This window comes from Capra hircus, chromosome 10, assembly GCF_001704415.2.
Source record: "Capra hircus breed San Clemente chromosome 10, ASM170441v1, whole genome shotgun sequence".
Lineage (NCBI taxonomy): Eukaryota > Metazoa > Chordata > Mammalia > Artiodactyla > Bovidae > Capra > Capra hircus.
The window spans coordinates 38,161,100-38,174,720 of NC_030817.1; the positions used below are offsets into that span (position 1 = coordinate 38,161,100).

General features: G+C 45.8%; 1 protein-coding gene and 1 long non-coding RNA gene across 2 annotated transcripts in view; one reads left to right on the forward strand and one right to left on the reverse strand.

The window, feature by feature from the left end:
* LOC106502552 lies at positions 242-2,413 on the reverse strand. Its single transcript, XM_018053762.1, has 3 exons — positions 2,386-2,413; positions 1,507-2,167; positions 242-892 (listed from the first exon to the last, which is right to left on the reverse strand). Exons 1-3 carry the CDS (start codon positions 2,411-2,413, stop codon positions 658-660), a joined length of 924 nt encoding a protein of 307 aa, XP_017909251.1. The 3' UTR covers positions 242-657.
* LOC108636986 overlaps positions 5,992-13,621 on the forward strand; it is a 33,558-nt gene continuing 25,928 nt past the window's right edge. Inside the window, exon 1 of the long non-coding RNA XR_001918674.1 lies at positions 5,992-6,140. This is a non-coding gene — a long non-coding RNA (uncharacterized LOC108636986). The remainder of the gene's footprint in view (positions 6,141-13,621) is intronic.

Below are 13,621 nucleotides of genomic sequence, written 5' to 3' on the forward strand. Positions count from 1 at the left end.
GTCTGGCAGGGCCACAGATTCATGACCTCACATTTTTATCATCTATAAAGTTAGTACAGAAGCACCCCAGGCAAGAGGACGAGGATGAGGTGCAGGAGGAGGAACAAGAGGAGGATGAGGAGGAGGGGGAGGTAGAGGAGGAGAAGGGGGAGGAAGGAAGTATCCACACAGAGAATGGGAGATGACTTTTGAGATTTCTTTTCAAGTTTTTTTTTTATTATTATTAATTTAGTTTTGGCTGTGCATGCAGGGTCTCGGTTGCTGTGTGGGTTTTTCTCTAGCTGCTGTGAGTAGGAGCTACTCTCTAGTTGTGGTGTGAGGGCTTCTCACTGCCACCAGCTCCAGGTGCTTGGCCTTCAGTGGTCCTGACACGTGGGCTCGGTAGTTGCGACTCGGGCTCTAGAGCGCAGGCTCAGTAGCAGCCCAGGGGCTGAGTTGCTCCGCGGTGCGCACATGAGAGCGCACGAGCACGTGCATGCGCAGTCCTGTCGACTTTTTACGACCCCATGGGCTGTAGTCCGTCAGGCTCTTCTGTTTCCGAGCAAGAAGAGGAGAGTGGGTTGCCATTTCCCCTTCCAGGAGATCCTCCTGACCCAGGATGGAATCCCCGGTCTCCTGCATTGGCTGAGGTGGGTCATAACAATGGGAAGGAGCTTGTCAGGTGGAGAAGCAGAGAAGGGTGTTGGAGGCAGAGGGAACGGCACCGACAGAGCCTGAGAGGCCTGGAGGGTGTCGCGCCATGATCGAGGAGGGTGTCGCGCCATGTTCGAGGAGGGTGTGACAAGGCAGGAAGGAGCATGGGGTCCACATGGTGGGAGATGAGGCTGGACAGTCAGGTTGAAGCCCAACTGGGAAAGGCTTGGGGGCTGGGCTAAGAGGCTGGGGCTTTATCCTGTAGGGACAGGGAGAGCCCCGTCATGGCTGTGGGCCGGGAAGGCTAACAGGGCACGCCTGTTTGGTTTCCTTCCTTAAGGCATTAAGGCAGCCGCTCCTCGCCCGGGTGAGCCCTGCCCCGAGTCACTGAGCAGCCTTTCCTCTGGTCCCCGCCCGGGAGAGCCTGTCAGGTTGGGTCAAGCTTTGTCCCCGCTTCCTGGTGTCAAAGGGGCAGATGAATGAGATGGGTGTGGAGGAAGGTGCAGGCGGGGGTGGCCATGATTTCCACTGAGTTTCAGTCACTGGAGGCTTGACTTTGGGGTTCAAACCAGCTGGAAAAGCTGGGGCTGCTGCTGCTGCTAAGTCGCCTCAGTCGTGTCCGACTCTGTGCGACCCCATAGACGGCAGCCCACAAGGCTCCCCCATCCCTGGGATTCTCCAGGCAAGAACACTGGAGTGGGTTGCCATTTCCTTCTCCAATGCATGAAAGTGAAGTCGCTCAGTCGTGTCCGACTTTTAGCGACCCCTGGGGCAGCCTACCCTAAACAGGTAGGCTGGGGGTAGGGGTTAGCCAAGGGCCCCAGGCGGAGGGAGGCCCAGGAGACGGCCTTTTTTGTTGTAAAGCACGATTACCTCGCCGGCTGTGGTACCGCGGGCGCTGAATTCCCTCTCAGGACAGCAGCTTCCTCGGCTTCGAAGTGAAGGAGGCGGGCCACGCCATCTCCCAACCCCGATTGCAAGGAGGAGCGTGGGACTCTGCGCACAGGTTGCCGGAGGTGGGGGACTTCCCGGCAGGACAACGCCTCTTCTAGGGGGACGGACGGCTTTCCAAGGCTTGCCTCCCTGCCGGACCTCGGCTGCTCCGGGCCCTGCCGGTAGCCGGGCCCAGGCTGACGCGGGACCTCGGAGGTGCGAGCTGAGGTCCGCCTCCAGACCCGGCAGATGAGAGGGACCAGCCGGCTCGGCCGGGCTGCGCCGGGAACAGTGCTGGGACGCAGGAGGGGCCAGCTGCTCCCGTCCCTGGGGGTTCCCCGTCCTTTCCCGGGGTCCCTCCCCCCGCCCCACCCCCCTGGGGGCAATGAGGAGCCCACAGGAGCTAAGTCCAGGGGCAGACACCAGGCCCTCCCAGGCAGGGCGGTGAGTGACCGCAGGAAGTCAGCAGAGGCCTCTGGGCGGAAAGCCTGCAGAAAGGATGGAGACACCCTGACTCCGGAAAAACAGCCAGACCGCCGGCGCTCGTCATCCCCCAGCCACACCCAGCAGGCAGCCCCGCCTCTTCCACCGCCCACCCCTCCTTACTCAGTTACCTGAAAGCTCTGGTCTTCAAAAGCATCCTTGTTTTAAAAATAATTTCTGTTTCCTTTATTAGCACTCAGCTCCAGCTTTCATAAATATGTGAAATCGATGTAAATAATTGTTAAATTAAAAATGCACATGTTCCCAGTGGATCAAGAAGAACTAGCTGTCATTCTCAGCAGATCTGTGTTGAGCCTGGGGGAGACAGCCCTATACTCAGCGTCCTCACAGGGCTGAGGGCCATCATAGGACCACAAGGGGGGTTCAGGGAAGACTCTTGGGAGGAAACCTTGACCCAAGACCTGGGGCTTAACAGAGATCTGGCTAATGAAGGAGAGAGGGCATCTCAGGAGAGGGGCCGACCTAGGCAGGACCAGCAGATGGGTACCACCAGGAGTTGTGGTCAAGCAGGGAACTGAGGAGGAAATGTTCCTTTTTCTGAACTCATCACACTGATAATCATTTGTACAAGTATCTGTCAGTATCTGCCCTAATAGGTTACAAGCTCTGGGAGAGGAAATGGTATACATTTTATGGTTCCTCAGGATCCTGGTGTTTAGTACAATGACTGGCACACAGTAAGTATTCAGTTAGATTGGTGTTGATTGACCAAATAAATGAGAATTCTTCTGTTAATGTGGGTTTGGTCAGAAAGGGCTGAGAAGCCAAGCTAACTAGAGTGTAAATGTTATCCTAAGGGCAGTAGGGAGCCACTAAAGGTTTTAAATACTCAACAACAACAAAAGTTTTAAATAAGGGAATGACTTGGTCAGCTTTGTGTTCCAGGAATCCCGTTTTGGCTTTGGTCTGGAGAATGGCTGGAGACAGAGTCCAGGTGGCAGACGCATTGTCCTTACCTAGGAGCACTGTATGATTCAGTATCTGTTTATGTGATCTCCCTCAGTAGGCCATGAGCATCCCTGTGCCCAGCACACATGGCACGTGGTAACGGCTCTGTGGGTTTAATGGGTGAAATTCTGATTGGAAGTTGCAAATGCAACTTTAGGGGTAGGTGGTGATGTTTAATGCATGCAATGTCATAGGCAACTTTCAAAACATGGGGAACATGAAGGGAAAGGTCATTAATGTTTGGGAAGCAGTGTCAGAGCCCTGGGAGGTGGGATGGAGGAGGAGGAGGAGGGGTGTGGGGAGATGGAGCGGGCTTCTCAGAGCTGTGACAGTTGCTGGACTGATGAGGCCTTCCAGGTTTGGTATCTCTCTGAGATGAGAGGCTGAGGTGGGAAGCAGCAGGTTTGGAGGACTCGGTGAGGCATTTGGGTGTCTACGGGACATCCAGCTCAAGACTGGGGTGTCTCCAGCAATAGAAGATTCTGGAATCTTTAGGGTGAGTGTATGGCAGAATGTGGGGAAGTGTCTGGAATTCCCTGGAGAGGAGAACATTTGAGTAGGAGCAGAGAAGTGAGTCAGGGAGTCGGTGGGGTGGTGGGGGTGGGGGGAGGATGGAGAAGCACCAGGAGCTCCTGCCTCAGGACTGTGAGCTGGTGACTTCCTCTGTGTTCCCTCCAGACTCTTCATTATGAGCCCATTGTAACAGTCCTGTCAGGAACCGGCACTGCAGAGCCTCTGGTGAAGCCCAACTCCTCAACTTCTGTGTACACTTGGCTCACCTCCCTTTTGTGGTCAGAGTGCCACATTCTGTGATTGCCTTCTGTCTTCACAACACCTGCCTTCTGGACACTATACTTTCCTCCACTCAGACACTTAACTGTTTTCATTTCTGCTTGTCACCTTTCTCATGCTCCTGGCTTTTCCAAATAGTTCTGCCCACTCCCTAGTGAGCCAGGCTCCCTGCTGCAATGTCCTAGAGGGGGAACCAAGGGTGTTTCCCAGCTTTTCTCCACTTCCTCCCCTTTCTTCCCTCCTCATCTGTCTGAGCAAAGGTCCAGCACTGGCAGCAGCTGGGGGAAACACAGGGCTGGCCGCCCTCCCAGCCACTGCACATCCAGGTCCCCCAGTTGTGGGCCAGGTGCAATGGTGCACCTGTCAACAGGTGGCACTTGGGGCAGAAAGCCCTGATTGGTTGCATTTCTTGATTTCCGTGGTGTAAATATTCCCACCACCATCAATTTCAAGCTGCTGCTGCTAAGTCACTTCAGTCATGACCGACTCTGTGCAGCCCCATAGACAGCAGCCCACCAGGCTCCCTGTCCCTGGGATTCTCCAGGCAAGAACACTGGAGTGGGTTGCCATTGCCCTCTCCAATGCATGAAAGTGAAAAGTGAAAGTGAAGTCACTCAGTCGTGTCCGACTCTTGGCGACTCCATGGACTGCAGCCTACCAGGCTCCTCCATCCATGGGATTTTCCGGGCAAGAGTACTGGAGTGGGGTGCCATTGCCTTCTTCCAATTTCAAGCTACCAACAAGATATTACCGAATGCAGAACTGGGGGCAGATGGGAAGCAATGCACTGTCACATAATATTTCTAGCAAGCAGACACAACAGGTGTAGACAGCCTCAAAAGCAAATATAATTACAAAATTCAGTCAAATAATTGGGAAGTTTTGAGTATTTGTTGCTTTTTTAAAACATAACTTATTCTAAGATTTTATAATTGTTAATATGATGGCTGTTTAACAACCACTTTGCAAAAACCAAAACAACAGCTTTGCAGAATTCCTTAAAACTTAACAATTAGATCTTGTAAGCAGTACAGACTGGCTTCAGCCAACCACTGGGTGCCATATGGGCCAGGAGGAGAAGTGGAGACCCCAAGCCCCAAACTACAGTGCATTCTCACCTGCAGCCTCTCCCTGCCCGGGCTGTGTGGGTGGCAGGTGACAGGTAGCAAGCCTCCGCAACCCAGGAGGAGCAGAGCTGGGCCCTGGGCACCCCTCCCACCTGTAGACATGCAGTTTTCTGGCCTGGGCCTGTGGGCTCTGTGCACATCCAAGCCCCAGGCTCTGGACATCTACCCAAGTAGCCTCCAGAATGAGGCAGTCTGAGTGGTGCAATTTCCTCTACCCTAAAAAGTGTGAAATACTGCTCAGAAAGCAGGCTTGCCCAATTACCCACAAAGAAAAACCAGAAGAGGACAAAGCCTCTCTTTCTAAGCTTCTCTTTATATCAGTGGGCTATAAAGCAGGTCGTGCTAGGTCTGAAAGGACATGAGATGGAGATGACTTCAGGCGTGCAGCTCATCCTGTGGGCATTTCTGGACACGGAGAATGAAAAGCACCAGGGAGCTAATTTGACCTGTTCTAAATGTGCACTAGATCTTGGGGACTTAGAAGTGGTGACCTAACATGGTAGAAACCTTGTGTTGGCTACTGCAGGAAATAGCTGAATCTCTGACTTGATGTTCCTGTGTTCTTGCCAGTGACCCTTGTGAAGGCTAGATAAAAGGGGTCACCTTCTCACCACATCCTATATGTGCCTCGGGCCCTGGTTTATGGCTTTGCATAAGTATTAATAACTAACGGTGTCTTCTCACTCATAATCACATCCCATCACAAGCCAACCCATCGCACCTGCTCCCTCTCAAGCTCACTTTCAGAACTGCACCTCTATTTGCAGCTTTTCCACATTCTCTCATGGGGTCTTCCTTTGAGTGTGGGGTTTGTGTGCTCTGATATTTAAGCACAGGAAGGCCAGGACTTCGTCACTCACACATTCATTCATTGCTTTGTTCAGTGGGGAGTGGGGCTGGGGAGGAGGCAGGAGGATGGAAAGGTCTGTCCAGCTCTAAGTGGGGGCACAGCTCAGGGAAGGCTGCACCCTAAGTGGAGGCAGAAGGAGAGGCAGAGGGGGGCAGGAACAGAGACCAAACCCCTGTTTCTCTCTGCTTTCAGACCTTGTGCCAGGGTGTACCTGCCTTTGTAAACAGTGAAACAGTGTCTGAATGCTAGGTGAGGTAGTTATTCATTTTCTTTGGACTGCAGGTTACTCCCAGAGAGTGTTTCCATGGATTTGCCCGCCTCAGGACAGCCTCACCTGTGTTTCCTGCCTTGAGGTAAAGACCTTTTTATTCCTTTATTCGGAACAAAAAACATTAATATATTGTTTTCTGCCCTCCCTCTAAAAAAAAGCAGTTCTAGGTGTATTCCATCTAGCTGTATGGTGGCTTAAAGTTTTGATTTCTCATTATTTAACATTGCTTACTTGCAATATTTGGGGAAATTTAGTAGAAGGTAATGGCACCCCACTCCAGTACTCTTGCCTGGAAAATCCCATGGACGGAGGAGCCTAGTAGGCTGCAGTCCATGGGGTTGCTCAAGAGTCAGACACGACTGAGCGACTTCACTTTCACTTTTCACTTTCATGCACTGGAGAAGGAAATGGCAACCCACTCCAGTGTTCTTGCCTGGAGAATCCCAGGGACCGGGGAGCCTGGTGGGCTGCCGTCACTGGGGTCGCACAGAGCCGGACACAACTGAAATGACTTAGCAGCAGCAGCAGCAGCTGAAATTCAGGCATAGCCAGTTGGAAGGCTCAGGAGCAAGGTTATGGCGCTATCTACTGGTAACATCTAAGTATGACAAAGTTGAACTTGCATTGAGCCTCTTGCGTAGGTGAAAATGAGTTGATTTTTAAGTGAAGTACAGTTGATTTACAATGTTGTGTTGAATATGAGTTTATTTAAAAGCTTAAAATGGAAAGTGTGTTGTGTTGAATATGAGTTTATTTAAAAGCTTAAAATGGAAAGTGTGTGTGCATCAACATATGCAGATAACAAGTTAATATAAAAAACCTCAATGGAAAAATGAGCTCAGAAAAATGTATGAGACATAAAGGGGTACTTCATAAAAAAGGATATCCATTGCATGATGAATTTATGAAAGATGGTCGACTTTTCATTCTTGGAGACTCCTGGGGGAGGAAGAGATGGGATGGAGGGCCTCAGACCAAAAAACCAACAAAAACAACAAACAACCTTCCAAGTAATTCAGATTTTATCCACCAGGGGGAGGACTTTGACTTTAAGTTGCATCAGTTCAGTTCAGTTCAGTTCAGTTGCTCAGTCGTGTCCGACTCTTTGCGACCCCATGAATCGCAGCACGCCAGGCCTCCCTGTCCATCATCAACTCCTAGAGTTCACTCAGACTCGTGTCCACCGAGTCAGTGATGCCATCCAGCCATCTCATCCTTGGTCGTCCCCTTCTCCTCCTGCCCTCAATCCCTCCCAGCATCAGAGTCTTTTCCAATGAGTCAACTCTTCCCACGAGGTGGCCAAAGTACTGGAGTTTCAGCTTTAGCATCATTCCTTCCAAAGAAATCCCAGGGCTGATCTCCTTCAGAATGGGCTGGTTGGATCTCCTTGCAGTCCAAGGGACTCTCAAGAGTCTTCTCCAACACCACAGTTCAAAAGCATCAATTCTTCGGCGCTCAGCTTTCTTCACAGTCCAACTCTCACATCGTACATGACTACTGGAAAAATCATAGCCTTGACTAGACGGACCTTAGTTGGCAAAGTAATATCTCTGCTTTTGAATATACTATCTAGGTTGGTCATAACTTTTCTTCCAAGGAGTAAGCGTCTTTTAATTTCATAGCTGCAGTCACCATCTGCAGTGATTTTGGAGCCCCCCAAAATAAAGTCTGACACTGTTTCCACTGTTTCCCCATCTGTTTCCCATGAAATGATGGGACTGGATGCCATGATCTTCGTTTTCTGAATGTTGAGCTCTAAGCCAACTTTTTCACTCTCCTCTTTCACTTTCATCAAGAGGCTTTTTAGTTCCTCTTCACTTTCTGCCATAAGGGTGGTGTCATCTGCATATCTGAGGTTATTGATAGTTCTCCCGGCAATCTTGATTCCAGCTTGTGTTTCTTCCAGTCCAGCGTTTCTCATGATGTACTCTGCATGTAAGTTAAATAAGCAGGGTGACAATATACAGCCTTGACGTACTCCTTTTCCTGTTTGGAACCAGTCTGTTGTTCCATGTCCAGTTCTAACTGTTGCTTTCTGACCTGCATAAAGATTTCTCAAGAGGCAGGTCAAGTGGTCTGGTATTCTCATCTCTTTCAGGATTTTCCACAGTTTATTGTGATCCACACAGTCAAAGGCTTTGGCATAGTCAATAAACCAGAAATAGATGTTTTTCTGGAACTCTCTTTTTCCATGATCCAGCAGATGTTGGCAATTTGATCTCTGGTTCCTCTGCCTTTTCTAAAACCAGCTTGAACATCAGAAAGTTCACGGTTCACGTATTGCTAAAGCCTGGCTTGGAGAATTTTGAGCATTACTTTACTAGCATGTGAGATGAGTGCAATTGTGTGGTAGTTTGAGCATTCTTTGGCATTGCCTTTCTTTGGAATTGGAATGAAAACTGACCTTTTCCAGTCCTGTGGCCACTGCTGAGTTTTCCAAACTTGCTGGCATATTGAGTGCAGCACTTTTACAGCATCATCTTTCAGGATTTGAAATAGCTCAACTGGAATGCCATCACCTCCACTAGCTTTGTTCGTAGTGATGCTTTCTAAGGCCCACTTGACTTCACATTCCAGGATGTCTGGCTCTAGATGAGTGATCACACCATTGGGATTATCTGGGTCATGAAAATCTATTTTGTACAGTTCTTCCATGTATTCTTTCCACCTCTTCTTAACATCTTCTGCTTCTGTTAGGTCCATACAATTTCTGTCCTTTATCGAGCCCATCTTTGCATGTCTTTCCCACTCTGTTGTTTTCCTCTATTTCTTTGCATTGATCGCTGAAGAAGGCTTTCTTATCTCTTCTTGCTATTCTTTGGAACTCTGCATTCAGATGCTTATATCTTTCCTTTTCTTCTTTGCCTGTTGCCTCTCTTCTTTTCAGAGCTATTTGTAAGGCCTCCCCAGACAGCCATTTTGCTTTTTTGCATTTCTTTTCCATGGGGATGGTCTTGATCCCTGTCTCCTGTACAATGTCACGAACCTCATTCCATAGTTCATCAGGCACTCTATCTATCAGATCTAGGCCCTTAAATCTATTTCTCACTTCCACTGTATAATCATAAGGGATTTAATTTATGTCATACCTGAATGGTCTAGCAGTTTTCCCTGCTTTCTTCAATTTGAGTCTGAATTTGGTAATAAGGAGTTCATGATCTGAGCCACAGTCAGCTCCTGGTTTTGTTTTTGTTGACTGTATAGAGCTTCTCCATCTTTGGCTGCAAAGAATATAATCAGTCTGATTTCAGTGTTGACCATCTGGTGATGTCCATGTGTAGAGTCTTCTCTTGTGTTGTTGGGAACTGCAAATTCAAACCACAGTTAATTGTCACCATTTACCCTCCAGAATGGTTAAAATTAACAATAAAAAACTGTCAGTGCCAAGTTGGCAAAAATGTGGGGTTATGGGTATTCAAATACACTGCTGCAGGGAGTTGTTCTGCATTATCTGAAAAAAAGTTGAACAAATGGCTTAATCTGTAGCATAGCAACCTGACTCCTTAGTATATACACAACAAAAATATATGCCCATGTACCCTAAGATGCATACACATTGTTAACAGCATGAATGAAGCAAAGCTGAAATCAAGATTGCAGGGAGAAATATCAATAACCTCAGATATGAAGATGACACCACCCTTATGGCAGAAAGCAAAGAAGAGCTAAAGAGCCTCTTGATGAAAGTAAAAGAGGAGAGTGAAAAGTTGGCTTAAAGCTCAACATTCAGAAAATGAAGATCATGGCATCTGGTCCCATCACTTCATGGGAAATAGATGGGGAAAGAATGGAAGCAGAGACTTTATTTTGGGGCTCCAAAATCACTGCAGATGGTGACTGCAGCCATGAAATTAAAAGACGCTTACTCCTTGGAAGAAAAGCTATCACCAACCTAGAAAGCATATTAAAAAGCAGAGACATTACTTTGCCAACAAAGGTCTGTCTAGTCAAAGCTATGGTTTTTCCAGTAGTCATGTATAGATGTGAGAGTTGGACTATAAAGAAAGCTGAGCACCGAAGAATTGATGCTTTTAAACTGTGGTGTTGGAGAAGACTCTTGAGAGTCCATTGGACTGCAGGGAGATCCAACCAGTCCATCCTAAAGGAAATCAGTCCTGAATTTTCGTTGGAAGGACTGATGCTAAAGCTGAAACTCCAATACTTTGGCCACCTGATGCGAAGAACTGACTCATTTGAAAAGTCCCTGATGCTGGGAAAGATTGAAAGCGGGAGAAGGGGCCGACAGAGGATGAGATGGTTGGATGGTATCACCCCCTTGGTGGACATGAATTTGAGCAAGCTCTGGGAGTTGGTGATGGACAGGGAAACCTGGTGTGCTGCCGTCCATGGAGTTGCAAAGAGTCAGACATGACTAAGCGACTGAACTGAACTGAACAGCATAACTGGTAATAGCCAAGAAGTGGAAACAGTTCAAATGTCCGTAAACAAACAATAGGCTAGATAAAAAGAAAAAAACTGTAGTATATTAATGCAATGGAATATCTAACAGCAAAACAAACAAAAGCAAAGCGCAGCCCCTTAGCAACAGCTAGGTGAATTTTAGAAATGTAATATTAAAAAGAAATTGGACATAAAACAATGCCTACTATGTCATAATGATTGTATAAGTCAAAGAGGCAAGTCATTTTATGGTGTTGGATGTCAGGATGATGGTGTGGAGGATGAAGGCAGAGATCAGGACTGGGCTGGGGCTAATGATGTTTTATTTCTTGACCTGGTGGTTATATGGGTGTGTTCACATTGTGATCATTTATCTTTGATTTGAGCACTTTAAAAATAACACTTTTTAACTGTGTTAATAATTTAACCCTTCATTTATAAAATTAAAAAATAAAAATAGTTAAAGGTGGAAAGGTAGAGTGGGATTCCTAACCAGGGTAATATAGGCAAAAGTGTGGAAGGAAGGTATCAGAAACTCAGGCTTTTGGCTGCAAAAAAGGTTCCAGGTAATTCAGATTCTTCCCACTAGGAGGTCTGCTTCTCTTTCTTGTCTCAGATTCTTGCCCTAGGCGAACATTTTGTTTGGGTGTTTTTTTTTTTTTTTAACGCTTGAAGTATTTCCATAGGGGGAATTTTCATGAGTAGAATAATTTGGTTGAAGGAAGGGTATGGCCATTTTAATGTCTTGTTTTATAAACTGTCAGACTGTCCTCCAGAAAGACTGTATTAACCTATAGCAACTCAAGAATGCTCCAAAGTGTGTGTTTCTAAAACAGGGTTTTAAGAGTTTGTGGATTTAACATTGGCAAAATGGTATGGAAGTGGACTAATTTACATTTCCTTAGTTATTAGTGAAACTAAACATTTTCCTTTAAAATGCTTAATAATAATTCCCTCTTATACATACTGGCTGGTCAATGTTTTCTCTGCCTATTTAGGAGTTTGTTTTTTCTATGGATCTATATTTGATCTTTATATATTTTATTAGCAAATTTGTATCTGTCACAATTATCACAATTCCTCCAGTTCTCATGGTTACTTTTTTCCATCTTAATTTTTATTTTCTTTTGTAATACACTGTGGTTATACCTTTCCATTTTTTGCATCTATTTTTTTAAAAAGTACTTTAATGGTAATAATATATATGTCACCAGAGGAATGGTGGTTTTCTTTTTTTTTTTTTCAAGACTTTCTTTTTTATTTTTGCTTTTTATTTTTTTATTTTTTAATTTTATTTTTACTTTATTTTACTTTACAATACTGTATTGGTTTTTCCATACATTGACATGAATCCACCATGGATGTATACAAGCTCCCAATCCTGAATCCCCCTCTCCCACCTCCCACCCCATATCATCTCTCTGGATCATCCCTATGCACCAGCTCCAAGCATCCTGTATCCTGTATCGAACATAGACTGGCACTTCGTTTCTTACATGATAGGTGGTTTTCTTGATTATTGTTTTCTGAAGGGAAAGGATTCAGTTCAGGGACATAGAGTTTTAAGTAACAAAATGTTTGTTTATTTACTTGTTTGACTTAAACACCAAATTTATTTTCTCAGAATTTTGGAGGCCAGTAGTTCAAGATCAAGGTGCTAACAAGATGTTTTTTTTTAATTACTTATTTTATTATGGTTAGAACACTTAACATTTAACATAAGAACTTTAGAACACTTAATAAAATGTTAAGTGTGTAAAATACAATATCATGATCCATAGGCACAATATTGTTCAGCAGATCTCTACGTATTATCCATCTTGCATAACTCAAATTTTTCAACTGTGATTATCAACACTGCATTTATCCCTTTCCTCAACCTCTGAAAGCCGCAATTCTGTCGTTTATTTCTATGGGTTTGGCTATTTTCCATATTTCATATAAGTGGCATCGTGTGTTTGTCTCCCTGTGGCTGGCTTATTTCACTTAGCATGATAGCCTTCAGGTTCATCCATGTTGTCACGTATGGCAGAGTTTCCTTCTTTTTAAAGGCTGGATGGCAGTCTATTGTATGTATATGCCACACTTGCTTTATTCTTTCATCTGTTTATGGACAGTTATGTTGCTTCCACATTTTGAGTAGCAAGAGTTTTAAAGAAAAGGGAAAGTACCCTCTCAAGAAAGGATGAGATCCGGCTGTCTGGAAACCAGAAGCAGCCCCGCGTGGGGTAGGGCTGGGTGTATTAAGAGTGGTGGTGCCTCCCCATGTCATTTGACTGGCAAGTTAGTTAGCTTTAGGTTATATAACTTCTCCTCATGTGCAGGTGCTTTCGCGGGGAAACCCATGGTGGTGATCGTGGGGGTCAAAAACTGCAGTGCTAATTTATTACAAATACAGCACAATGAAGCCCAGGTTACTTTGAGTCACCTTTTAGGTCTTGGTACTTGTGTGCCAATGTGTGCTGGTGGTTTTTTTCTTGCCTGGTCATGATATGCCTAGATACCTAGCAGGGGTCCTTGGCCACAAGAAAGAAGGTCTTTGGCATGTTCTCATCACCAGAGTCCAGGTGGAGGAGAGAAAGATGACCCAGTTCAGGATAGTGCATGGACCCGCTCATGTCTGACTACCTAGCATACGTATGCTGCTGCTGCTGCTATGTTACTTCAGTCGTGTCTGACTCTGTGTGACCCCACAGACTGCAGTCCACCAGGCTCCCTTGTCCCTGGGATTCTCCAGGCAAGAACACTGGAGTGGGTAAACATACGTATATTTCTTCCTAAATTAAGGTAAAATGTGTATTTCTTCTAAGTAGTGTTTCCCAAATCAGTTTCCTGTTATCTCTTTTAATGTTAATGCATTTTCTGAAGGGGTTCCATGGTCAAAGAATATTGGAGAACAAAGAATTAGACAAAAATTAAACAACTTCCTTTATTACATTACTTATCAGATCATAAATATGGTAGTTTATTCATTGAACAAAATATTTATTGAGCACCAACTATGAGGCACTAGTGAACAAAGAGTCAAATGTATATTGTGTATTTCTAGGTGAAGGACATGGTAGATAAATTTTCTCTAATGTGTTTGAGCAAAAAGTTTTTATATCAGTCGTTAATCTTTTATATGATTCCACAGAATATCCTGATCTGGAATTTTTGCCG

What these genes read in the sequence shown, in the direction of transcription:
- LOC106502552 (XM_018053762.1), bottom strand. Translation starts at nt 2,413, where the DNA reads ATGGCCCTCAGCCCTGTGAGGACGCTGA. An exon ending in CAGCCCTGTGAGGACGCTGA is followed by an intron (nt 2,168 to 2,385) that starts GTATAGGGCTGT and finishes TAACTGAGTAAG; the next exon opens with GAGGGGTGGGCGGTGGAAGA. An exon ending in GCGGTACCACAGCCGGCGAG is followed by an intron (nt 893 to 1,506) that starts GTAATCGTGCTT and finishes CTGTCCCTACAG; the next exon opens with GATAAAGCCCCAGCCTCTTA.